At 44.0% G+C, this 27,363-nt stretch overlaps 1 protein-coding gene across 1 annotated transcript in view; it reads left to right on the top strand.

Annotated features, from left to right (window-relative positions):
• LOC139411205 (kremen protein 1-like) overlaps positions 1-27,363 on the top strand; it is a 111,369-nt gene that overhangs the window by 56,512 nt on the left and 27,494 nt on the right. The window contains exon 3 of the mRNA XM_071157141.1: positions 6,826-6,917. Coding sequence (XP_071013242.1) covers positions 6,826-6,917 — 92 coding nt within the window. The remainder of the gene's footprint in view (positions 1-6,825; positions 6,918-27,363) is intronic.

The raw sequence follows: 27,363 nt of genomic DNA, 5'->3' as shown, positions 1-27,363 counted from the left end.
CAAATGTTTTAAAAAATAAATACAAAAATACCTTACCTTTACATAAGTATTCGGACCATTTGCTATGGAACTCAAAAATGAGCCCAGGTGCATCCTGTTTCCATGATCATCCTTGAGATGTTTCTACAACTTGTTTGGAGTCCATCTGTGGTAAATTCAATTGATTGAACATGATTTGGAAAGGTATACACCTGCCTATATAAGGTCCCACAGTTGACAGTGCATGTCAGAGCAAAAACCAAGCCATGAAGTTGATGGAATCCGAGACAGGATCACAGATCTGGGGAAGGATACCAAAACATTTCTGCAGCATTGAATGTCCCCAAGAACACATTGGCATCCATCATTTCTTAAATGGAAGAAGTTTGGAACCACCAGCTCTTCCTAGAGCCCAGCAAAACTGAGCAATCATGGGAGAAGGGCCTTGGCCAAGAACCCGATGGTCACACTGACAGAGCTCTACAGTTCCTCTGTGGAGATGGGAGAACCTTCCAGAAGGACAACCATCTCTGCAGCACTCCACCAATCAGGCCTTTATGGTAGAGTGGCCAGACATAAGCCACTCCTCAGTAAAAGGCACATGACAGCCGCTTGGAGTTTGCCAAAAGGCACTTAAAGGACTCTCAGACCATGAGAAACAAGATTCTGTGGTCTGGTGAAACAAAGATTAAACTCTTTGGCTTGAATGCCAAATGTCACGTCTGGAGGAAATCTGGCACCATCCCTACGGTGAAGCATGGTGGTGGCAGCAGCATCATGCTGTGGGGATGTTTTTCAGCGACAGGGAGACTAGTCAAGCCGGAGGCAAAGATGAACGGAGCAAAGGACAGAGAGAACCTTGATGAAAACCTTCTCCAGAGCACTCAGGACATCAGACTGTCTGGAGAGACCTGAAAATAGCTGTGCAGCGACACTTGTAGTGTCATACGCAAGAAGACTTGAGGCTGTCATCGCTGCCAAAGGTGCTGCAACAAAGTACTGAGTAAAGGTGAAATTTCCATTTTTATTTTTTATAATTTAGCAAACATTAAAAAAAAATGTTTTTGCTTTGTCATTATGGGGTATTGTGTGTAGATTAATGAAGGGGAAAAAACAATTTTATACATTTTAGAATAAGGCTGTAATGTAACAAAATGTTTTAAAAAAAACAAAGGGTATAAATACTTTCCGAATGCAGTGTGAAGGCTAGCACAGTGTTCAACATACAGTACATGAACAAAAGTATGTGCTCGTCGAACATATCATTCCAAATTAATATGGAGTCGGTCCCCCCTTTGCTGCTTTAACAGCCTCTACTCTTCTGGGAATGATTTCTACTAGATGTTGGAACATTGCTACGGGGACTTGCTTCCATTCAGCCACAAGCATTAGTGAGGTTGGGTAATTAGGCCTGGCTCGCAGTTCGCGTTCCAATTCATCCCAAAAGTGTTTGATGGTGTTGAGGTCAGGGCTCTGTGTCAAGTTCCCAGTCAAGTTCTTACACACCGATCTCGACAAACCATTTTTGTATGGACCTCGCTTTGTGCATGGGGGCATTGTCATGCTGAAACAGGAAAGGGCCTTCCCCAAACTGTTGCCACAAAGTTGGAAGCACAGAGTCGTCTAGAATGTCATTGTATGCTGTAGATACCCTTTAATTCAACTAGGCACATGCAATTGCAGAGTTCGGTAAACAAATTGCCACTGGATTGATGCAAATTATCATGATATCAGTATACCAGGTAGGCAGGCATAAGTAACTTTGTAGGTAATTGAGAAGGTTTTTGGGAAAGCCTTTCCATCTACCAGAAGACGGTTGTTATTATTATAAGAAGGGACATCAAACATTCAGCCTGCTGCACAGACCCTTGGACGCTCTAATAATAATAATAAATCATTGATTATATTTATATAGCGCTTTTCTACCAACTGAGGTATTCAAAGTGCTTTGCATAGTAGGGGGAAGCTCACCTTATCCCCCAGAAACGTGTGGCACCCACCTGGATGATGCACGGCAACCAGTTTTGTGACAGGATGCTCACCACACATCAGCTATCAGGTGGAGAGGTGTGGAGTGATATATGCCCATTAGGAAAGAGGAGGATGATTAGGTGGCCATGATGGAATGGGGCCAGGTTGGGAATTTAGCCATGACACCGGAGTTTACACCTCTACTCTTACAATAAGTGCCACTGGGATTTTTTTATGACCACAGAGGGCTCTAGTCTTGAGCGCCAGGAGAAATTGTGCTTAGCAGCATTTTTAAACTCTCGCCATTGCTAAAGTAGGAAGAAATAGAAGTAATTGCTGTAAAAATGTTTGAGTGTGCTATGTTTACTATCATCATATATTAAAATATATAATTAATTTGACATATTTCATTGTTATATTATGCTAATTTCCTATGGTGGACAAAACGTGTTACATTTCACAAGCTTGCAATTTCACTACATAACATTTTGTGGAATTACATCAGATTGGGGATGTGTATAGTCTGTCACAGCCAGGACTTATAACGCTGTTGTCATTTTCAAATTGAAATGGCACAGACAATTTGTGGCACTCTCTGTATAAAAGTCGCTGGCCACAAACTAATACACGGATTTGACAGTGAAGCTATCACTAAAACGAAAGCCAACCCCTGTCACTGTTTAGAACTCTCTCTCTCTCTCTCTCTCTCTCTCTCTCTCTCTCTCTCTCTCTCTCTCTCTCTCTCTCTCTGTCTCTCTATCTCTCTCTCTCTCTGTCTCTCTGTCTCTCTCTCTCTCTCTCTCTCTCTCTCTCTCTCTCTCTCTCTCTCTGTGTCTCTCTCTGTGCTCTCGAGGGAAATTGACAGTCAGCCTCTGATCCTCTCCTGACCTCAACCTAAACCTAACAAGCCTCTCAAACCCTCTTCAGCAGTTTTACACAGTCATTTTCCAAAGGGGTTTTCAGCTATCATATTTTCTCTGTGGCTTCAGTGCGTGGCCAAATACTAAGCTAATACAATTTCAAATACTTTCAGCATTTGCAGTTTGAGTCCCAGATGTGTGGGGTTTGCAGCTGTGGGACCCTTCTATTGGTTCCATTGCAACAGGCAAGCTCAAACAAGCACAGTATTGGAAATTATTTCAAATAGTGTTTGAACCCAGCTCTGAACCGCAGGCTAGTGGCTTGCTAATAGCATGAGTCCTGGGTGAACAGACCGACCACCTCACACAGAAAAGCATGTTATTTCCAGCCCAGCTCTGTGCTGCTCAGCACTGCAGGTTTTTCTCCTCTCTGATGTTGACGATTCAGAGCTTTTTATGGCTACGCTGTGCCAGATATTTTTAAGTTTATCATACATTTTATGATGAGGGTTACTTGGAAAATGGTTATTAAAGAAAAGTCTTTTGAACAGCGGCCAGCGGGGAACAGCTGTTTTTCTCTGTTCTCAGATGTAAGACACACTGCCCAGTTAAAACACCGCCTAGCAGCTAGCTAAAACAGAGGAGTTAAACACAGACACAAACACAGTACACCCCCCAACCCCCTCCTGCCAGCCCCCCCCACACTACACCACACTACACACACACACATACAAAACACACACACACACCCACACCAAATCCATACGCCCCTAGAGCTACTATATCAGAGCCAGGGCATCTCCACTTAGGCAGCAGTCTTTCTCTGTACTAACAGGTTCAAATGATGGATTCTCTCTCCCTACCACAGCCCATTCTCCACCTGTCCTCTCCATCCTCCATGTTCACCTCGAGGTTGGGGATAATGCCTCTCCTCTTTCATGTGGGTTTACCCAGTCATTCACCCCTCTCCTCACCTCCACCCCCTCCCTCCCTCCCTCCCTCCATCACAGGGGGCTCAGGACAGGGACAGAAAACGGATCGTTTGTTGATCAAAGCTACCGGTTGTGTGTGTGTGTGTGTGTGTGTGTGTGTGTGTGTGTGTGTGTGTGTGTGTGTGTGTGTGTGTGTGTGTGTGTGTGTGTGTGTGTGTGTGTGTGTGTGTGTGTTCAGGATGATGCCCTCCTGAGGCTGTGATTAGGTTAATTAGATTATTGACTATAGGTGATGGATAACCTCATACCAAATAGAGCAGTTTGACAAGTCCAATTTGTGTTTGTGTGAGTGCATTGGTGTAGAGTAGTGTGTGTGTGCGCGCTTATGTGTGCGTGTTTCTATTTGCGTGCATGTGCTTTTGTACATTTGCGTGTAGCGTGTGTTTGTTCCCTAGAGATTTGAACCTAGCCTCCCCTATCTTTACCGTCAGGATAGTATCCCCTCCCCCCAGACAAACAGGTGTCAGCCCTAACAGCTCCAGAGACTGGGTGTATTACCATAGAGATAATGGAGAAGGTCAGGCTAGAGCACAGGTGTCACACTCGTTCCACGCAGGGTCGAGTGTCTGCGGGTTTTCGCTCCTCCCTTGTACTTGATTGATGAATTCAGGTCACTAATTAGTAAGGAACTCCCCACACTTTATTGTCTTTGGCTTAATTGAAAGGGGAAACTAAACACCTGCAGACACTAGGCCCTCCATGGAATGAGTTTCACAACCCTGGACGAGAGTGTCCCAATCCGAGTGGAAAACAAGTACTGTGTTTCCCGTGTGTGTGGCAGGCTGCACTTTACACTAGATTTACATGGAAATAAAGGAAATGAAAACAATTCCAGTGTTTCATATTTAGGGTATGAGATACGAGAAAGAATATATGGCTGCATAGCCAGGTAGAGTGCTAAATGGCACCTTATTACCTACATAGTGAACTACTTTTGAACCAGGTCAAAAGTAGCGCACTATATAGGGAATAGGCTGCCATTTGGGAGACGAGTCCACGGTTAGGAGGAAGAGAGGGATTATTTTCTCCTAACGGAGGGAAAAAAAGATCCAAATGTCCACAGTACATAACTCGACTTCATCCCCATCCCTAGGTTAAAGCTTCCCCTTACGAACAAGAACAATATCCCTGTTCCTAAAATGGCATCTTGCTCAAAAACCCTTTTTCTGCCCTGTGAAAGGAGAGGAAGAGACCCTGGAAAGTTTTTTTGATAGGAGAAGAAAAGGAATGGAAACGCCCTTCAGAATTCCCCCCACAATAGGGCTGAAATGGGATAGCTGAGGCCCCTGGCATTTTTACAATGAAGAACGTCAAAAGAGAATAGAAAAGAAGAGAATAGGTCCCGGGCAATTACAGTCAGAGCTGAGGAAAGGACAACAGTAATGCTCCTAAAGAAGATCCTTCCCCAATTGACTTAGGATGGTTTTTTTTGTTGCCTGTGCACCTTATTGAAAAAAAGGCTCCATACTAGGCTTTGGTGGTATACCGTACAGTATATACTGTATACCTGGGTATCTGGAAATAGCCACGGGATGGTTTTTCATTACCATCAATATCGTTGAAACAATTTCGTTGACGTTAATTTTATACATTTGAATATTTGTACCTACTTAAGTTAAATACCTGCAGTCAACTTGTGCAATACGCTAAGAGATAACGAAGATTGCGTTCTTCATTTCACCTGTCACATAATTTTTAATTATACAACTTACCGGTAGTCCCCAGGCACTTGGTGTTTGTTTACCAGCACACAACAGCGAGAGACTGGAGTCTTGTGAGTCACTCACTGTTGTGCAGCATTTGCAAGGTATCTTATATCTATAAAGTAACATTTCTAAAATGTGCTAAATGCCGTGCGGTTGTGCATTTGGTTTGCTAATTTAGTCGCTAATTAGCTATCTAGCTAACTCGTTAGCTTCTTCCAAAATCTAGCTTCGCTTGGTAACAGTAGAGAATCCCCCCCTGGATCAAGAGCCTTGCTGTGTAATATTTGTTTTGTGCGTGCAGCAAACTGTGAGTAGCATTTTGGAGTCACTTATATAACTTTATAAGCTGGGACATCTGTCCTGTACAGACACTGCATAAAATGTTGGCAATGTGCTCGTTAGCATTTAGTTAGCCTTTAGTTAGCATTCTCTATGGGATTTGAGATGTACTTGTTAGCTTTGCTAACCTTCAGATTACAGAGGATCAGTGGGGTTTGAAAATAGCACCCCTTGTGTTCAGTGCCGGTATTACAAAATATTCCGTTATGGCGCAAGGTCGGTACGAAGGTATAACAATCTGGATACCACCCAAGCCTATTCCACACACTGGGATATGTGCTCCAAATGGTGTCTATGTAGCTATTTATTATGTAATTAACAGTTTATAACCTTCTTATAAACCCTTGTCAAACTCTCCATTAAACCCATTATAAAGGGTAAGTAAGTAGTAAAATTAATTGAACAAAGCACACATACAGTATAGACAGTTCACAGAAACTAACAGTTGCTCAAAGGCCCTGTCTGGATGTGTGTATGTTCTCCCTCCCTTCCCGTCAGTGAAACCAAAACAGCCAAAGTGCCACCTGGGGCCAAAAGGGGCCAGGCTGTCAGGTTTGAAGGGTTAAAAGTGCAGAGTGGCGGTTCAAATGACCGTGGCCCCTTCAGACAAAAGACCCTGCTCCATTCTCGCCCCAGGACAGTTCTCTGTCTCAACCAGAACAAAGACCCCAACGTTCCTTTAGGCCACTGTCTGCCTGTCTGAGAGCCCACTGTCTAGGCCGGGGTCTGCTGGACATGCATGGTCAGGCCACTGAGGACAGGCTAACATAACAAACAGAGCAAAGCGACTAGCTAGCGCCTAGTGTGGGTGTTGCAGTAGGGAGATGATAATTTGCACCACAGACAGACACAATCTCAAAATCATCTCTCCCGCAATATTCAGTGTCCAGTTTTTTGGTCGATAACCTATTTTTATTTCTGTTTTCTCCCCCTTATTTCCCCTCCATCTCCCGTCTCTCTCTTCATCCCTCCTTCCAGGAACCCTGATGGTGACGTCCAGCCGTGGTGTTACATCGCTGACCACGAAGAAGGAATCTACTGGAGATACTGTGACATCTCCACCTGTCAGAGTAAGTGGCTGTGTGTGTGTGTGTCTTGTTCTGTGTGTGTGCATGCTTGTGTGTGTTGACTCATGGAGTCAACGCCCTGTGTTCCTGTATTACACCCTGGCCGACCTGAAGCCCGGAGGCCCTGTACCATTTGCATGATCATCTGTTCATCTCCCGGTCTCTCATTCGGACAGATAGATACAGTAGTTATGAAAATGTTTATAGGTCGTCAGCAGGGTTTTACTGAGCTATTATCATCCTGAAGAATGTGCCTAATTGCCTCTCATCACCAGCCCTGCTATGTCTGGGCCTGTCTGTTCGATATGAACTGTCAGTCAGTCAGTCACACTGTGTGGGTTTCCCTACTTACCGTATGTGGGTGTGTTACTGTGTGTGCATGTGAATTGTGTGTGTATACATACATGTTTGTGAGTATTTGTGTGCATGTTAACACGTCTGTAAGTCTATGCATGTGTGTGTGTGTATCCTTTTTTTTAAATCCCAGTGTTAGTGTGTGTGTTTACATTAATATCAGCGTGCCGACTATCTCTATTAGCTGTCAGTCCGCTCAGCAGAGCAGTGTGCGTGTGTGTGTTGTTGCATCTATGCATGTTTTCTACTGGCTTGTCACAGACCTGGTAGAGCTGTCTGTCTCTCTCTCTGTCTGTAATCCCATCAGCCCAGCCTGGAACAGTCTCATCACCACATACGTTACATCCTCCTCCCTTCCTTTATCACTGGCTGGGAGAATGAACCGCGAGAGAGAGAGACGGTGCCTAATGCATCAACCAGTCAACTCAATCACAGACTGGACATGACCTGAACTCACAGTCAGTGCTACTAGACTCGACTGTGATGTGTGTCAGTGCTCTGGGCTGAAAACACTCCCATTCTTTATGTTTCTAACTTAAACCACATTATCAAATTAGGCATTATTTAAACAGCACATTCCAGACATGGAATGCAACGCAATGTGCTTCACAGGGAAAATATTTACAAACATAAGCGAATAAAAAACAATATAATAATAAAAACTCAACGACAAAAAAAAAACCCTAAGGAAAAACAAAGCTAAAAAGGTGTGTTTTAAGATACCAGTCGCAATGTCAACAGTGAAGAGGCGACTCCGGAATGCTGGCCTTCTAGGCAGAGTTCCTCTGTCCAGTGTCTGTGTTATTTTTCCCATGTTAATCTTTTCTTTTTATTGGCCAGTCTGAGATATGGCTTTTTCTTTGCAACTCTGCCTAGAAGGCCAGCATCCCGGAGTCACCTCGTCACTGTTGACGTTGAGACTGGTGTTTTGAGGGTACTATTTAATGAAGCTGCCAGTTGAGGACTTGTGAGGCGTCTGTTTCTCAAACTAGACACTCTAATGTACTTGTCCTCTTGCTCAGTTGTGCACCGGGGCCTCCCTCTTTCTATTCTGGTTAGAGCCAGTTTGCGCTGTTCTGTGAAGGGAGTAGTACACAGCGTTGTACGAGATCTTCAGTTTCTTGGCAATTTCTTGCATGGAATAGCCTTCATTTCTCAGAACAAGAATAGACTGACGAGTTTCAGAAGAAAGTTCTTTGTTTCTGGCCATTTTGAGCCTGTAATCGAACCCACAAATGCTGATGCTCCAGATATTCAACAAGTCTAAAGAAGGACAGTTTTATTGCTTCTTTAATCAGAACAACAGTTTTCAGCTGTGCTAACATAATTGCAAAAGGGTTTTCTAATGTTCAATTAGCCTTTTAAAATGGTAAACTTGGATTAGCTAACACAACGTGCCATTGGAACACAGGGGTGATGGTTGCTGATAATGGGCCTCTGTACGCCTATGTAGATATCCATTTTAAAAAATCTGCCATTTCCAGCTACAATAGTCATTTACAACATTAACAATGACTACACTGTATTTCTGATCAAGTTGATGTTATTTTAATGGACAAAAAAATGTGCTTGTCATTTCTAAGGACATTTCTAAGTGACCCCAAACTTTTGAACGGTTGTGTATGTCCACAGTTTCGGCCCCCCTCAGGTTCTCTGGGAGGCTATTCCAGTGGCTGGGAGCATAGTAACTAAAGGCTGCCTCTCCATGCCTCTTGGTCCTAGGCTTTGAGATAGTTAAAAAGCCAGTGCCAGTGGACCTCAGAGACCTACTGGATACATAACTTAACATATAACCAATTATAACCAGTGTCATTTGACACTGCCAGTGTTAACAAATGTCACATAATAGATCTTGACAGGCCTGTTTGACCCCGTATGAAGGTCCACACTCTTACAGTACCAATGCCTATTTCAGACCTACACAACCAACTACTTAAGAATATTACAAGCAGAGTTCTTCTCTAATTTCATTGACCTCACGCGACCAGCCTGGACACAAAACTAACGAGGTGGAGCCACTGCCCGCCAAGCTGGCGTGACCCTAGATAACAGGGCACAGTGGGACGACTTACTGATCAATCCTGGCAGATACAGACAGAGCCTTAATGAATGGCCAAGCTGCCACACGAAAACACAGACCAAACCACATGTAGACCAACAAAAACATTTACATTTGAGTCATTTAGCAGATGCTCTTATCCAGAGCGTCTTACAGTTAGTGCATTCATCTTAAGATAGCTAGGTGAGACATAGTAAGTACACTTTTCATCAATAAAGTAGCTATCAGCAAAGTCAGAGCTAGATTTTTTTTATATTTTTTTTTAAACATTTTTTTTTTGGGGGGGGGGTCGAGGTGAGGAGAGGGATTATTTAAGATACTCTTTGAAGAGGTAGGAAGATGGGCAGGGACTCTGCTGTTTTATCTTCAGGGGGAAGCTGGTTCCACCATTTTGGGTGCCAGGAAAGAGATGAGCTTGGACTGAGCTGAGCGAGAGCTGCCCTCCCGTAGGGGTGGGAGAGCCAAGAGACCAGAGGTGGCGGAACGGAGTGCTCGGGTTGGAGTGTAGGGTTTGAGCATAGCCTGAAGGTAGGGAGGGGCAGTTCCTCTTGCTGTTACGTAGGCAAGCACCATCTTGTAGTGGATGCGAGCTTTAGCTGGAAACCAGTGGAGTGTGCGGAGTAGCGGATTGACATGGGATAACTTCTACAGATTGAAAACCAGGCGGGCTGCAGCGTTATGGATAAGTTGCAGGGGTATGATGGTACAAGCGGGGAGCCCAGCCAACAGCGAGTTGCAGTAGTCCAGACAGGAGATGACAAGGGCCTGGAATAGGACCTGTGTCGCTTCCTGTGTGAGGTAGGGTTGTACTCTACGGATGTTCTAGAGCATGCTGCAGAAGTGAGTCACTGCTTTGATGTTTGCAGAGAATGACAGGGTTTTGTCCAGAGTCACACCAAGGTTCTTTGCACTCTGGGAGGGCGACACTGTGGAGTTGTCAACCGTGATGGAGCAGGCAGGCCTTTTCCGGTAGGAAGAGCAGCTCAGTCTTGTCGGGTTAAACTTGATGTTGTGGGCCGACGTCTAAGCTGAGATATCTGCCAGGTATGCAGAGATGTGTGTCGCCACCTGGGTGTCAGAAGAGGGAAGGAGAAAAGTAATTGAGTGTCATCTGCATAGCAATGATAGGAGAGACCATGTGAGGATATGACAGAGCCAAGTGACTTGGTGTATAGAGAGAAGAGGAGAGGGCCTAGAACCGAGCCCTGGGGGACACCAGTAATGATGGTTCACAGTTGCAAAGACAGCGGATAGATCTAGGATAATGAGAACAGAGGGGAGAGAGTCAGCTTTGGCAGTGTGGCGAGCCTCTGTAAAACATAGAACAGCAGTCTCAGTTGAGTGACCCGTCTTGAAGCCTGACTGGTTAGGGTCAAGAAGATTATTTTGAGGGAGATAACGAGAGAGTTGATCAAAGACAGCACGCTCAATTGTTTTGGAAAGAAAAGAAAGGGAGGCAGGTCTACAGTTTTACGTCAGATAAGTCAAGTGTTGGTTTCTTGGGAGCATCTTGGCCATTTTGAAGTCAGAGGGGATGCAGCCAGTGTTCAGGGATGAGTTGATGAGGGAAGTGAGGAAGGGGATAAGGTCTCCAGTGATGGTCTGGAGAAGGGAGGGGATGGGGTTGAGCGGGCAGGTTGTCGGCCAAACCTCACTAGTCGCAGGATTTCAGGTCGAGGTGTAGGGTAGTTCTGTGTGAGTGGGACCAGTAGACTCAATAGGCTAAGTGAATGAGGAGCGGATGCCGTCAACCTTCTTTTCAAAGTGGTTGAGAAAGTCATCCGCAGAGAGGGAGGAGGGAGGAGAGCAAAGATTGCGATGGCGCATGACCCTTTGGGTAGGGGCTGAGGGGCTAGGGTTGGAGGAAAGGGAGAAAGAAATGGAACCAAAGTAATGATCAGAGACCAGGCGGGGGGTTGCAGTGAGTTTAGTAGGCAAACAGCCTCTAGTAAAGGTGAGGTCAAGCGTATTGCCTGCCTTGTGAGTTGGATGGGGATTGGGAAAGGGTGAGGTGAAAAGCAGCTAGAAGGAGAAAGAGAGTTGGAAAGACATAAATTGAAGCCTGACATCGGGGGTTGATGTCACCAAGTATGAAGCTTATCAAGGTGTTAAGATCATTGAGGAATTCTCCAAGGGCACCTGGTGAGCGATAGGTGAAAACTATTTTAAGCTTGAGTGGACAAGTGACAGTGACAGCACGGAATTCAAATGAGGAGATGTTCAGGTGAGAGAAGGAGAAGAGAAAATCTCCAGTTAGGAGGAATTAGTAGCACTGTGCCACCACTGTGACAACCACATGCTCTTAGAATTTGACAGAAAACGTAGTCAGACAAAGCGAAAACAGCTGACGTAGCAGTGTTCTCTGGATGTCTCCGCCAGGGACAAAAAGTCAAGGGACTGAAGGGCAGCATGGGCTGAGATGATCTTGGCATTCTTGACCGCAGATCGGCAGCTCCAAACGTTGCCAGAGACCCGGAATTCCACATGGGTTGTGCCCGCAGGGTACACGGAATTAGAAGGGTTGGAGCCAAGTGGTGGGAAGTGTCTGTAAAGGCCTACAGGGAGAGGCGCGAACAGGTATAGAAAACACACAAATTGTTGCCAAAGCTACAAAAGAGCGAAATGAGATCATCCGAAAGTAACCAGGTAAGATACTCAAGGGAGAGAGTTGTGTTGAGCCTTCCTTCCTCGAAGAACCTTCTTTGTTTCGGTGACGGTATTAGTTTTGCAACCAAAACAGACAAAAGGGAACGCAGACGACCCAGATCCCTTTCTGAAAAACCACAGGAGCTCTGAGGCTCTCATTGTTTGTCATGATCTTGTGAGAAGACACTGACAGAAAGTGTGTTCTTTCTTTCACTTAGACGCTACCTTTTAGATGCAGAAGAACACATTGAGAAAGGGCATGGCTGGAGGTGAAGGCAGGCAGAACCATGTGGCGACTGTGGTTTCACAATAAGATCAGACGACTTGGTTTCGTGTTCTAGAACGCACTCTCTTCTCGCTGGATGCCCTTAGGGCAGAACTGTCTCCTCAAGACAGAACAGGCACGTTCTCATCTGTCTTCATTGTAGATGCCTCGCTCAGGGCCCTTCCCTTCCTTTCTTTATCTCAATTGTCTCTTTATTCAGTAACACAGTGTGTCTATCTACTGTAAAGCCAGGGCAGAAAGGGGAGCAGGGAGGGTGTGTGTAGATCTGCATTCAATATAGGCAATGCTCGAAGCAGGCAGAGGAGGTGGAACACACACACGGCACAGGGGTAGGTTACAGGACAGGCTGGCTGCACCAGTCCAGCCCGGAAGACAACAGACAAAATATGCATGGAGGCAGGGAGCACTATGGTGACCCAGCCAACCCATCTGCACTGCAACAAAGGCTGGCCTCAATTTCCCTGAGATAAGTAATCAGCTTAGCTCTTACTTCAGCCATACGAATGGATGGATGGATGGGAGGGTCGGACTGTTCCGCTCTGACACAAAGGGCATGGGATCGCTCTGGTCCAGACACTCATGGATATATGGACACTTGTGTGAAATAGGTCAGTCGAACGAGAAAGAGAGAGGTAGACACCTAAAGTACACACACGCACGCACACGCACTGCCTTTTCAGCAACCCACGCATTGTTGGATGGATGGATTTGGCCTCCAGAGGCTGAGAGGACAGCTGAAGACTGAGAGGACAGCTGAAGACTGAGAGGACAGCTGAAGACTGAGAGGAGTAGGCTTGAGTCACACAGAGGAGTAGTGGCCACAGTCTCTCTCTCTCCCTGTCCCCTCCTGCCTACTACATTCTTGGGGCTGGCTGGGAGGGTTAGGGAAGAGGAGGAAGGGAAGAATGGGGTGTAATGGTGTTCTGTGAGAGATCACCAGTGGTTAATGAGGTGTGGGGAATGTACCAGATAAATCCCTGTAAACCCCCACAGCCAAACTTACAATAGAGCCAAGCCCACTCTACCCTGAGCCAGGCCTGCGCCAATAGAACCCTTGGTGGCAAAAAAAGCTGTAGGCCTATCCTCATAGTAGGATGTTGCAGAAACATTCCTGTCCCACTACCTTGAGTCTGTTGTGACCTTTCACCTTTTTGCAGGTGTGTTTTTCAGAAACATTTTGTAGTTATAGAATACTCAGTGGTGGAAAAAGTACCCAATTGTTATACTTGAGTATAAGTAAAGTAGCTGTACTTTAATAGAAAATGACTCAAGTAAAAGTGTAAGTCACCTGGTAAAATAGTACTTGAGTAGAAGTCTAAAAGTATTTGGTTTTAAATATACCTAAAAGAAAAATCTGATAGTAAGCGAACCAAACGGCACAACGTTCTTGATATTTTTTTAAATTTACAGATAGCAAGGGGCACACTCCAACGCAGACATCATTTACAAATGAAGCATTTGTGAATTTACTTGATGAAGTCACCCCACCACTTTCCCTCTTCCATCTGTCTGAGAATGACACAGATCGAAGAGCTTTCTGGCGGTGTCAGGGGGAGGGCTCCGGGAACTAAAGTCCTGGAGCCTTCTCTGAAACATGCACACACACACACACACACACGCACGCACGCACGCAAGCAAGCACGCACACACACACACACTGTACTCCTTGAGCGTTCTCTAAAAAACAAAGAGACTTTGAGACATTGAAGTGAGTGAGGCGAAGAGCTCATCTCTCAACAACCAGCCATATGATCAGGAAAAACAGGCTCTGTGTGTCACTACTGTGCATTCCTGTCTTCAGATACAGCCTCTCAGTTTTCTCTGCTGCACTCAACACTAACAATTTGTTCTTTACAGCATGTTTACATTTTCAGTTCAAAGAAGGGATAATCCCATGACTCATATGTATACTTCATAAACATACATATTATTCCATCCAGGGACAATTGAACTGTGGAGAATAGCCAATATGCTAAAAGTATATGCTATACATGTTTTTCTTTAGTGCAGTTGACATGTCAAGCAAATCATTAGAGGATATCCAAACGAACTTACCTGGAGAAAGTTCAAAGGCAAGTCCCTCAAGGATCTTATTTGTGATTGATTAGAGGAGCGAGGTAAAACTTAAAGCTGCCTTTTCCTGTTGCACCTGAAATGTGTATTATAAAAATAAATATGTATTATAAATCAAGTTTAAAAAACGTACAGTGAGGTCATTTCGTACAGTGAGGTCATTTCGTACAGTGAGGTCATTTCGTACAGTGAGGTCATTTCGGTCTATGCAGAGGCCTTCATCAGACAGAGGACATGCTAATGTACATGTTTGCTCTGTGCATTGAAGTTCAAAGTAAAGACAGTCGCTGAAGGGTGTTAGTCGTGATTGATTCGGGAGGACAGGGGTAAAGCCTGACGCTACCTGGTGCACTTCAAAGTGTGATCACTGATTCTGTTACCAGAAATACTTCCACACCGTCATTACCACGCTATCTGTCTGCCGTTTTTATGAGATGGTCCATTGATTTATTATTACGCTACATATATGTTCTGTTTTATTATGCTATAAAGGAAAAGGTTATGATGCGATATATGATCCCTTGGTTGCAATATATCACTCGTCCCTGGAGTTTGTCTGTGGTCGTGTCATGTGGTCAGTGTCGCATGGTAATATATTTGAAATTTTTATCCTTTTCTCTTTAACCAGAACGACAATCAATGCATTCAACCAAGGTAGGTAAAAACAACCCAGTTTTTTAATCAGTTGCCATCTTGCTCCACCTGCAGAGTTGGTGTAGGTTGAAGTGTCCCCTAGACGCTGATCTGGGGTCAGTTTCCCCCACTAATGGTTAATGTTAGGATTGGGTGAGGGGAAGCTGATCCTAGATCTGTATTTAGGTGCTAGGGGAAACTTCACTCCGGAGCTGGAGAATTAAACAGTTCAGGAGAGAGTCAAAGTCATATCATCTCCCCTCAGTAGGAGTGAGACTGTTCACATAGGACACCTGAGACTGAGAACTCTCCCTCCATTCAGGCCCTTCGTGTAACTGACCAGCCATTCCAGGCCCAGGAGAGCACAGGGACCATTGTTCTGGCAACTCAATGGCGCCATTGTGGGGGGTGAAAGTGAAACGCGGGCCGCTCAGTGGCTTAAGGAGTTTTTTATGCATCCCCTCCCCACAGATAGATGATTTAATGCAACTGTGATCATCTGATTGTCTTTTTTTTCCAGGGCATCTAGTACAGAGAATATGGGAAAAACGTATTTTGAAGCATTATTATCATCTCGTAATGATCCTGACTAAATACCAAATATGTAGTGGCAAAATACTGCTCCTGACAGTAGATAAAAGGCAGTATGTTTTCAACACACACAGACATACCTGGTTTGTTGTTTAAACCAGAGAGACTTTCAAGTTGTGTTATTGTGGTCGTTATTCTCATCATGGTCACTCCTGTTAGAGACAGATGAAAGTCTATGGTAGGTGGTCTCATCCTCTCCACCCCTTTACACACACACACACACACACACACACACACACACGCACACGCACACACACACAAATGTGCATGTGAGCAAGAGTGTGTGTCTGTGTGCGTACATGCCTGTGTGTGAATGTGTCTGTATGACTAATCTCTGTCTCAGCCCTGACGCCTGTCTGTCAGTATAAGCTGCCCCTCTCACCTGTCTGTTCCAGACCCCTCTCCAATGAGTAAACTCTTTGTTGGGTCTCAATGACCCCTGACCTCTCACAACTCCGCCCACATTACCCCTGGGGGTAAATGCCTGCACACAGGTACAAACAAGCTTTTCGTATCCCTAGGGGGGAAGTAGAGGGGACGGAGGAACGGGACAAAAACAAGAGAGAATCACTTGGTAGATTAGTATTTCTCTCTCTCTCCCTTTCTGTCTATCTCTGTTACATAGTCTAAATAGGGTCATTGTCATTAGGGAATTAAGTGGATTGATGTCAAGGAGAGGTAGTTATACAGACTGGCCTTTAATAGAAACAAGTAGACGCTTGTTATCAAACCTTTGTCTGGAGAAACAAGAGAAGAGAAATACTGTAGCATGGTGACCCTCTTACATAGGAATCATCAGAGCAAAGCCAAGTCCAGACAAAATGCATATAGCCTATGAAATAGCTTGTATGGGATATGGGATAGCTTATATGGGATATGGGATAGCTTATATGGGAGAGCTTGTATGGGATATGGGGATAGTTTGTATGGGATACTGTAGTTTATATAGAGTGTATATAGAGGAACCACCATATTATCCTCATTGATAAATGAACCTGCTCTGTGAGTAATGTATTCTTGTGAATTAGGACTCAATCCACACACAAACAGTCCCATTCAAAATGTCAGTAAGGACTTAAGTTAGGGAATGTCCAGGCCAAGAGGGCCAGATGTCCTATGGGAATGAGACCGTCAAGAATGGCATTCTGTTGTCTGCTTTTTCTGTTAAAGACATGTCACCCTCGATGTCTCCTGGCTCACATGGTCTTCTTCTTGGGTCAAATGGGAAGAGCCCATCAAAGAATATTGAAGAGATAAGAATCATCCGAATTTCTTAAATATAGTCTGAACCCTCTGCCTTGACAGACGTCTTTTCGCATGCTATTCTACACAAACCACTGTGCCGTTTACATTGGAACACACACACACACCCACACACACACACACCAGGACGTATGAGAACTTCCCTGTGGTCTAAACGGTAGCTAAAGCAACCTGCTGTCACAGTTATTAAAATCACGAAAGACACGTTGTTCACTTTGAAAGAGGATAATGATGAATTTGAAGAGCTAGCCTTCCCGGGGTCTGTTATGTGTCGGACTGCAGGAAGACTAGCTGTCGCCATTGGCGTCGGCTAATGGGGATCCTACTAAAATCATAAATCATTCAAGCGCTTCTGAAAGAACCCCACAGGGGCAGACAGACATTTAGGAAAGCCATGCTTTTCATCTCCATCGGATCCGCCGATGAAATAGAAGCCTATCTCCCCAGGACACACACTGCAGTGTGTGCGTGCGTGCAAGTGCTGTGTATTCGTCTGTCCTCTAGAAAACGCCTATGTAAGTTACGATCGGCAGAACGTACAAAAAAAAAAAACATTTTTAGATGGCTGTTTTGGCCTCGTGTTTTAAACGTGTTTATTATGATCGATCCCCACATGGAGTAAACAAAAAAAAAGAAAGTTGGCTACAAATCGAGACATTTCATTAAATAGTGATCAATTCTGACTACTACATTTGTCGTCACACAGGACCACCCTGCTGACACAGACCAATCACGGGCCGGCAGGCGAAGAGTCATCTCGCAACCTCATGCCATAGACATTAAGGTTGACAGGATGAAAACAACTACATCGACAATGAGCCTTTGCCGGTTACAGCTACTTTTACCACAATCATTATAATTTTTTTTTGTGCCATTCAGCCCCATTCAGCCCCATTTCAGCTTCAAATTCAAATACTTCCGGCTTCATGCGCTATTGGGAGTTGTCCATAGGAATACATGGGTGACGTCAGCGCTATTACTATCCACTGGTTTTAACGTCTATGGTGTATACGTGTGTGTGCATGGCACAGCGGCCATTTGAAATGTTCTCTCCTTTGTTCCCTGGTTCAGTCAGGCACACAGAAAGCCCTCTAATTATTAATTTAGAACAGAGTTGTGTTCTGTTCTCTTCCTTTAATTAGCTTCTTCTGCTAGGGGCCCTCAGGCAAACGCATTGATCTCCTCTGTCTTCTATCTCTCTGTCGTGTTGTAACACATCTAGCCAACACACACACACACACACACACACACACACACACACACACACACACACACACACACACACACACACACACACAAACAGATTAGGCAGGCAGACACACACAGTGCACCATGCACACACATAGGATGCACGAACACACACACACAGACATACACATGCAGCAAGCACACACAGACATACACACAGGGCCAGGCGGATTACAGGACGCATACTCAGAACATGCGCTGACCAGCTGGCGGGTGTCTTCACTGACATTTTCAACCTCTCCCTGACTCAGTCTGTAATACCTACATTTTACAAGCAGACCACCATAGTCCCTGTGGCTAAGAACGCCAAGGTAAACTGTTTAAATGACTATCGCCCCGTAGCACTCACATCTGTAGCCATAAAATACTTTGAAAGGCTGATCATGGCTCACGTCAACAACATCATCCCAAACACCCTGGAACCACTCCAATTACGCATACCGCCGCAACAGATCCACAGATGAGGCAATCTGTTAAAGCAAATCACTAAGCTCAGGACACTGGGACTGAACACCTCCCTCTGCAACTGGATCCTGGACTTCCTGACGGGCCGCCCCCAGGTGGTGAGGGTAGGCAACAACACATCCGCCATGCTGACCCTTAACACGGGGGCCCCTCAGGGGTGCGTATTTAGTCCCCTCCTGTTCACACACGACTGCGTGGCGAAGTACGACTCCAACACCAACATTACATTTGTTGACGAAACGACAGTGATATGCCTAATCACCGATGGCGATTAGACCGCCTATAGATAGGAGGGCAGTGAGCTGATTGTGGACTACAGGAAACAGAGGGCCGAGCACGCCCCAAACCACATCGATGGGGCTGTAGTAGAGCGTGTCGAGAGCTTCAAGTTCCTCAGTGACCACATCACTAAGGAATTAACATGTTCCACACACATCAACACAGTCGTGAAGAAGGCACGACAATGCCTCTTCCACCACAGGAGGCTGAAAAGACTTGACATGGGCCCACAGATCTTCCAAAAAATCTATAGCTGCACCATTGAGACTATCTTGACTGGCTGCATCACCGCTTCGTATGGCAACTGCTTGGCATCAACTGCAAGGCGCTACAGGGGGTAGTGCGTACGGCCCAGTTCATCACTGGGGCTGAGCTCCCTACCATCCAGAACCTCTATACCAAGCGGTGTCAGAGGAAGCCCTTAAAAATTGTCAAAGAGTACAGCTACCCAAGTCACAGACTGTTCTCTCTGCTACCGCATGGCAAGCAGTACCAATGCACCAAGACTGGAACCAACAGGACCCTGAAAAGCTTCTACCCCCAAGCCATAAGAACACTAAAAAGTTAACCAAATAGCTACCCAAACTATCTGCATTGACTGATCACATACACTCCTGCTACTGTTTATTATCTATCCTGTTGCCTAGTCACTTTACCCCTACCTACACTACGTTGAAATGTCCTTGTTTTTGAGAGAAAATACAATTTTTTGTCCATTAAAATAACATAAAATTGATCAGAAATACAGTGTAGACATAGTTAATGTTGTGAAAGACTATTGTAGCTGGAAACGGCAGATGTTTTATGGAATATCTACCTAAGCGTACAGAGACCCATTATCAGCAACGATCACTCCTGTGTTCCAATGGCACGTTGTGTTAGCTAGTCCAAGTTTATAATTTAAAAAGGCTTATTGAACATTAGAAAACCCTTTTGCAATTATGTTAGCACAGCTGAAAACTCTTGTTCTGATTAAAGAAGCAATAAATCTGACCTTCTTTAGACTAGTTGAGTATCTGGAGCATCAGCATTTCGATTACAGGCTCAAAATGGCCAGAAACAAAGAACTTTCTTCTCAAACTCGTCAGTCTATTCTTGTTCTGAGAAATGAAAGCAATTCCACGTGAGAAATTGCCAAGAAACTGAAGATCTCATACAACTCTGTGTACTACTCCCTTCACAGAACAGTGCAAACTGTCTCTAACCAGAATAGAAAGAGGAGTGGGAGGCCCCAGTGCACAACTGAGCAGGAGGACAAGTACATTAGAGTGTCTAGTTTGAGAAACAGACACCTCACAGGTCCTCAACTGGCAGCTTCATTAAATAGTACCCGCAAAACACCAGTCTCAACGTCAACAGTGACGAGGCGACTCCGGGATGCTGGCCTTCTAGGCAGAGTTGCAAAGAAAAAGCCATATCTCAGACTGGCCAATAAAAATAAAAGATTAAGATGGGCACACACACACACATACATACACACATGAGTATACACAGACCCTCAAAATCTCCCCCTTCTACACCAGAGGGGTGACACCTTCATCCCCGAGGAGTAGTAAAAGCAAAGAAGGCTGGGTAAAATAAAAACAACATTCTGTTTAAAAATCAGCTGTCTATTGTCTTACTGAGACCTGTTTCACTGCCATAACCACCAATAACCCCCCTTCACCACACTGTGTTTTATGGTGCACAAACACACACAGACAAAGTATGTGTTTTATGAAAGCCTTGTTGCAGTGCCTCATTTACAACAGGCTGGATTTATGATGTCTAAAGCCCTGGATCAAGAATAAAACACACAGACACACATAAAGACATAAAGCAGGAAACACCCTCTCTCTTTAATAACACTAACTAGAATGTCTCCACATCTCTTTTTTTTCCTATGGGAGTTATGGCATATTCTCTCTGTTTAATTTTGTTGCTCATAAATCATGCTGGAGTAAAACAGAGCAGAACAGAGCTGTCCTGACCCTAATAAGACTCGCTGTTTTTATACGTTTTAGTCTGAGTATGAGGAGTTTCATTCCAGAACACTATACAGTACCAGTCAAAAGTTTGGACAAACCTACTCATTCAAGGGTTTTTCTTTATTTTTTACTATTTCCTACATTGTAGAATAATAGCGTAGACATCACAACTATGAAATAACACATATGGAATCATGTAATAACCAAAAAAGTGTTAAAGAAATCCAAATATATTTTAGATTTGAGATTCTTGAAAGTAGCCACCCTTTGCCTTGATGACAGCTTTGCAACACTCTTGGCATTGTCTCAACCAGCTTCATGAGGTGGTCGCCTGAAATGCATTTCAATTAACAGGTGTGCCTTGTTAAAAGTACATTTGCTGAATTTCTTTCCTTCTTGAGCCAATCGGTAGTGTTGTGACAAGATAGCGGTGGCATACAGAAGATAGCCCTATTTGGTAAAGACCAAGTCCATATTATGGAAAGAAATAGCTCAAATAAGCAAAGAGAAACAACAGTCCATCATTACTTTAAGACATGAAGGTCAGTAAAATCTGGAAAATGTCAAGAACTTTAAAAGTTTCTTCAAGTGCAGTCGCAAGAACCATCAAGCGCTATGATGAAACTGGCTCTCATGAGGACCGCCACAGGAAAGGAAGACCCAGACTTACATCTCCTGCAGAGTTACCAGCCTCAGAAATTGCAGCCCAAATAAATGCTTCACAGAGTTCAAGTAACAGACACATTTGAACCTCAACTGTTCAGAGGAGACTGTGTGAATCAGCCGCCCTTAATGGTCAAATTGCTGCAATGAAACCACTACTAAAGGACACTAAGAAGAAGAAGAGACTTGCTTGGGCCAAGAAACAAGTACAATGGACATTAGACCGGTGGATATTTGTCGTTTGCTTTGATGAGTCCAAATTTGAGATTTTTGTTTCCAACCGCCCTGTCTTTGTGAGATGAATGTAGAACGGAGGATCTCCGCAGGTGTAATGGTGTGGTGGTGCTTTGTTGATTACACTGTCGGTGGTTTATTTAGAATTCAAGGCACACTTAACCAGCATGACTTCCACAGCATTCTGCAGCAATACAGCATCCCATCTAGTTTGCGCTTAGTGGGACTATAATTTGTTTTTCAACAGGACAATGACCCAAAACACACCTCCAGGCTGTGTAAGGGCTAATTGACCAAGAAGAAGAGTGATGGAGTGCTGCATCAGATGACCTGGCCTCCACAATCACCCGACCTCAACCCAATTGAGATGGTTTGGGATGAGTTGGAGCGCAGAGTGTTAGGAAAAGCAGCCAACAAGTGCTCAAAATATGTAGGAACTCCTTCAAGACGTTTGGAAAAGCATTCCAGGGGAAGCTGGTTGAGTGGCTACTTAGAATAATCCAAAATATAAAATATATTTTGATTTGATTAACACTTTTTTGGTTACTACGTGATTCCATATGTGTTATTTCATAGTTTTGTCTTCACTGTTATTCTACAAAGTAGAAAATAGTTCAAATAAAGAAGAACCCTTCAATGTTTTGACTGGTACTGTATATCTATTTTCAGAAATGCTGGTCATTTATTGTTTAAATAGATTATGAAATAAATTGGTGTTTTTTTTTCATTATATGGTTGTTCAATGACAGACATGTACTCTGTTTGTTTAAAATCAATCACTTGGTGGTTTCATTTCAGAGACAAAAAGTCACGTTTTTTTGCTAAATGCTATATATAAACGCCTCACTCTCAGAGAAATAAGTAGTACTTCTGAGTTATACACAGTCAAATGTAACAAATAACTACATTTTGTATAAATAAATGTACGAATTATACATTTGTGCCATCAATATTTAAAAATATATATACAGTTGAAGTCGGAAGTTTACATACACTTAGGTTGGTGTCATTAAAACACATTTTTCAACCACTCCACAAATGTCTTGTTAACAAACTATAGTTTTGGAAAGTCGGTTAGGACATCTACTCTGTGCATGACACAAGTCATTTTTCCAACAATTGTTTACAGACAGATTATTTCACTTATAATTCACTGTATCACAATTCCAGTGGGTCAAAAGTTTACATACACTAAGTTGACTGTGCCTTTAAACAGCTTGGAAAATTTCAGAAAATGTCATGGCTTTAGAAGCTTCTGAAAGGCTGATTTACATAATTTGAGTCATTTGGAGGTGTACCTGTGGATGTATTTCAAGGCCTACCTTCAAACTCAGTGCCTCTTTGCTTGACATCATGGGGAAATCAAACGAAATCAGCCAAGACCCCCCCAAAAAATGTAGACCTCCACAAGTCTGGTTCATCCTTGGGAGCAATTTCCAAACGCCTGAAGGTACCACGTTCATCTGTACAAGCAATAGTATGCAAGTATAAACACCATGGGACCACGCTGCCGTCATACCGCTCAGGAAGGAGATGCGTTCTGTCTCCTAGAGATGAATGTACTTTGGTGTGAAAAGTGAAAATCAATCCCAGAACAACAGCAAAGGACCTTGTGAAGATGATGGAGGAAACAGGTACAAAAGTATCTACCGGTATATCCACAGTAAAACTAGTCCTATATCAACATAACTTGAAAGGCCGCAAGGAAGAAGCCACTGCTCCAAAACCGCCATAAAAAAGCCAGACTACGTTTTGCAACTGCACATGGGTACAAAGATCGTACTTTTTGGAGAAATGTCCTCTGGTCTGATGAAACACAAATAGAACTGTTTGACCATAATGACCATTGTTATGTTTGGAGGAAAAAGAGGGAGGCTTGCAAGCTGAAGAACACCATCCCAACCGTGAAGCACATGGGTGGCAGCATCAGGTTGTGGGGGTGCTTTGCTGCAGGAGGGACTGGTACACATCACAAAATAGATGGCATGAGGAAGGGAAAATTAAGTGGATATATTGAAGCAACATCTCAAGACATCAGTCAGGAAGTTAAAGCTTGGTGGCAAATGGGTCTTCCAAATGGACAATGACCCCAAGCATACTTCCAAAGTTGTGGCAAAATAGGTTAAGGACAACAAAGTCAAGGTATTGGAGTGGCCATCACAAAGCCCTGACCTCAATCCTATAGAAAATGTATGGGCAGAACTGAAAAAGCATGTGCAAGCAAGGAGGCCCACAAACCTGACTCAGTTACATCAGCTCTGTCAGGAAGAATGGGCCAAAATTCACCCAACTTATTGTGGGAATTTTGTGGAAGCCTACCCAAAACGTTTGACCCAAGTTAAACAATTTAAAGGCAATGCTACCAAATACTAATTGAGTGTATGCAAACTTCTGACCCACTGGGAATGCGATGAAAGAAATAAAAGCTGAAATAAATAATTCCCTCTACTATTATTCTGACATTTCACATTCTTAAAATAAAGTGCTGATCCTAACTGACCTAAGACAGGGAATTTGTACTAGGATTAAATGTCAGGAATTGTGAAAACTGAGTTTAAATGTATTTGGCTAAGATGAATGTATACTTCCGACTTCAACTGTACATTTGACATGTTAGTCATTTGGCATGCTCATATACAGAGCGATGTACAGTAAGGGCATTCATCCTAAGATAATCATTATTATTATTATTGTTATTATTGTATTATTATTATTATTTATTACATTTGTAATAAGTCACGAGTCCCTATAGTTGAAGTTCAAATCGAGTCCAAGTCACCAATGGTCGAGACGGGTCCCTCAATTTGTAATAGGTCTTATTGTCCTGTGTGGCTCAGTTGGTAGTGCATGGTGCTTGCAACACCAACACAAACACTGTAAGTTGCTCACGATAAGAGCATCCGCTAAAATGTAAATCTATTGTGCAATTTTTTTCTAGTCGCAACCAGATGGCAATATATCGCCACTCCCTCATGAACAAAAAACACAAATTTACTATTAATCACTACCTCACAAGTTATACTCAATACCTGTGTTTCACTACTTATTTACTACATAAATGAATGTTAAGTTAGGCTCTCGGCTACTTTTTTGTAATCACCCACTGATATTTGGGAGACTTGTCAGAACCTGGCAATGGGATGCAGGGGGGAAAGTGGCAGGGTAGAGCGAGACGACAAAGACAGCGTACTTTTCTATACTCAAGGGGAAAGAGACAAATAGCTAGACTGTTGTTTTACCATTAAACTCAATACTAGTATTGTTACCAATTTCGTAAAGTAATTTGTGTTTCTTAACCAGGCAAAGCTAACTAGTAGGCTGGTGACTGGTGGTTACGGGGAAGCAAGAGAGTCTATTGCTCGATGTGTAGCCTATGATTGGAGGCGAAGCCGGAGCGGTGCCTGTCTGTCCACACTCATACCATGCTCTCCCACACTCATACCATGCTCTCCCACACTCATACCATGCTCTCCCACACTCATACCACGCTCTCCCACACTCATACCACGCTCTCCCACACTCATACCACGCTCTCCCACACTCATACCACGCTCTCCCACACTCATACCATGCTCTCCCACACTCATACCATGCTCTTCCACACTCATACCATGCTCTCCCACACTCATACCATGCTCTCCCACACTCATACCATGCTCTCCCGCAGCTCACCAGCTGATGTAGGCTGCAAATGCCAGGTGTGGCACATCCTTCCCACTGCTAGAGAACAAAACCCTTGCTGCTCTGTGCAGCCAGTGCTGCTAATATTCTGCCTATCATAGTAGCCTATGCAGTCCACGTGCAAATACAAGTCACGAGAAGGCGAGTCAGAGTCCTGGACTCAAGTATTACAACACTGCTAGCTACAGTATGCGAGACAACCACATATACCAGTCAAATATACAGGATACGAGCATTCCATTCCAGTTAAACAATAAATATATAGCATCTATGAATAGAAAATCTGAGAACAGTAATATTTTACACACACAATTATTTTTTTTAATGGTGGATATAGCGTTTTTGGGAAATAAACTCTTCATATAGACATACAGAGAAATAAACTCACAAACACAGAAATGTATAAGGACATGAGTAATGGAGTAATGGAGAGAGATCAACAGAGGTAAAGACAGAAAGTGAAAGAGAGAGAGAGAACTACAGAGAGAGAGAAGAACTTATAAACACAGTCAGTGATAAGTATTATTTCCTTGGTGCAATGATACTTAACATTCCCGGAGAGACAGATGAGTCTGTTCCAGGCGGTGAGGTGTGTGTGTGCGTGAGCGTGCGTGTCAGTGCTTGTGTACATGTGTGTGTGAGAGTTGTTAAGGTGTTGACAACCCGTCGGTAAGGTGGTGGCATCGTTAATGGGCCTCTGGGATCCTGTCCAAGCCCCAAAATACCTTCCTGTGTTACTGTAGGGCACTGAGACACAAACACACACACATTAGTGTAGGTAGGTAGAGATCCAGCCATGAGGAGCATCTTAAATTGCCTGACTGTGAGTGAAGAGTCTTTTATGACAGGGGTGTTTTTAAAATCTCCATCTCCCTTTGTGACATCACAGCATTCATAACCAGGAAGTGCTAATGAGCTTCTCTCTTTATGGCATCACGTAGTTAGATGTAAATGAACCCACAGCGTTAGCTAAGAAGCTAAAGTGACCCCACGCTGTCCGCTCTTAGCATGGCCCACACAATGACATTAAAGACCGTAGATATCGTTTATGATCTGTGTGGGCAGACTGACCCTTATCGGGAGTTGCGTAGTGTGTTGCTGCTAAACTGACCTTTTGTGTTCCCCCGGAGTGGGAACGTTGTGCATTCTTTAGGCCGATACACAGAGAGTGGCCATTGAGACATTGACCATGGAGACATTTACACTGTATAAAGAGAGAGGTGTTGAGTCAATACTGGTGTGCTGCAGATATGTTTTCCCCCTCATGAATGAGTCCTGCAGGTCGTTAACACTTGGCAGCTAGTTTGGAAAGACTTTAGAAAGGCTGGCTTATTAACCTTTGACAAGTCATCGACCTTCTTATTGTCCTCCTCCTCTCTCACTGTCTCTTTCTGTGCCTCTCTCTTTCTCCTTTCCTCTCATCTCTCATGTATAAATATCCCTGGCTGTGTGTTCTCGGCGTGGCACGTGGAGTTAAGACTACATTTATGTAAAGTCCTCTCTCTCTCTCTCTGTTTCTCAGTCTCTTTCTTTCTTTCTCTCTCTCTCTCTCTCTCTCTCTCTCTCTCTCTCTCTCTCTCTCTCTCTCTCTCTCTTTCCAGATGTAATTGCAATTTATGTCTGTAACCACAACACGGTTGGTCGGGGAGAGACAGGGAGAGGAGAGAGAGTGAGAGAAAGAAGAGAGACTAAGACAGAAAGAGAATGTGGCTGGAGGCATACAGAGCTGCTCGCCTGCCACCGCTGCCAAGTGCACTGTGTTGCCAAAGCCTGCTGCCGGTCCCTGTGTGTTTGATGTTGTGGTGTTTGTTATCATGCTGTGGCCCTCCCCCCACTGATGTTTTTAGTTCTGGTCTAGGTGTCTGCTCCTTCTCCAGAGGTGTCTTATCCTGTTGCAGACAGACCGTTTTTGTTGTTGTTTTGTCTGCAATGAACCCTGGGGTGTGGTAAGCGATCTCTTCCTAGCCGAGGCAGCAAGTTGTGATGATTCTGTCTATAGACAGGTCC

The sequence above is a fragment of the Oncorhynchus clarkii genome, chromosome 6 (genome assembly GCF_045791955.1).
Source record: "Oncorhynchus clarkii lewisi isolate Uvic-CL-2024 chromosome 6, UVic_Ocla_1.0, whole genome shotgun sequence".
Lineage (NCBI taxonomy): Eukaryota > Metazoa > Chordata > Actinopteri > Salmoniformes > Salmonidae > Oncorhynchus > Oncorhynchus clarkii.
Note: the sequence above shows the minus strand (reverse complement) of the source record. Positions and strands in the feature narration are given on the sequence as shown.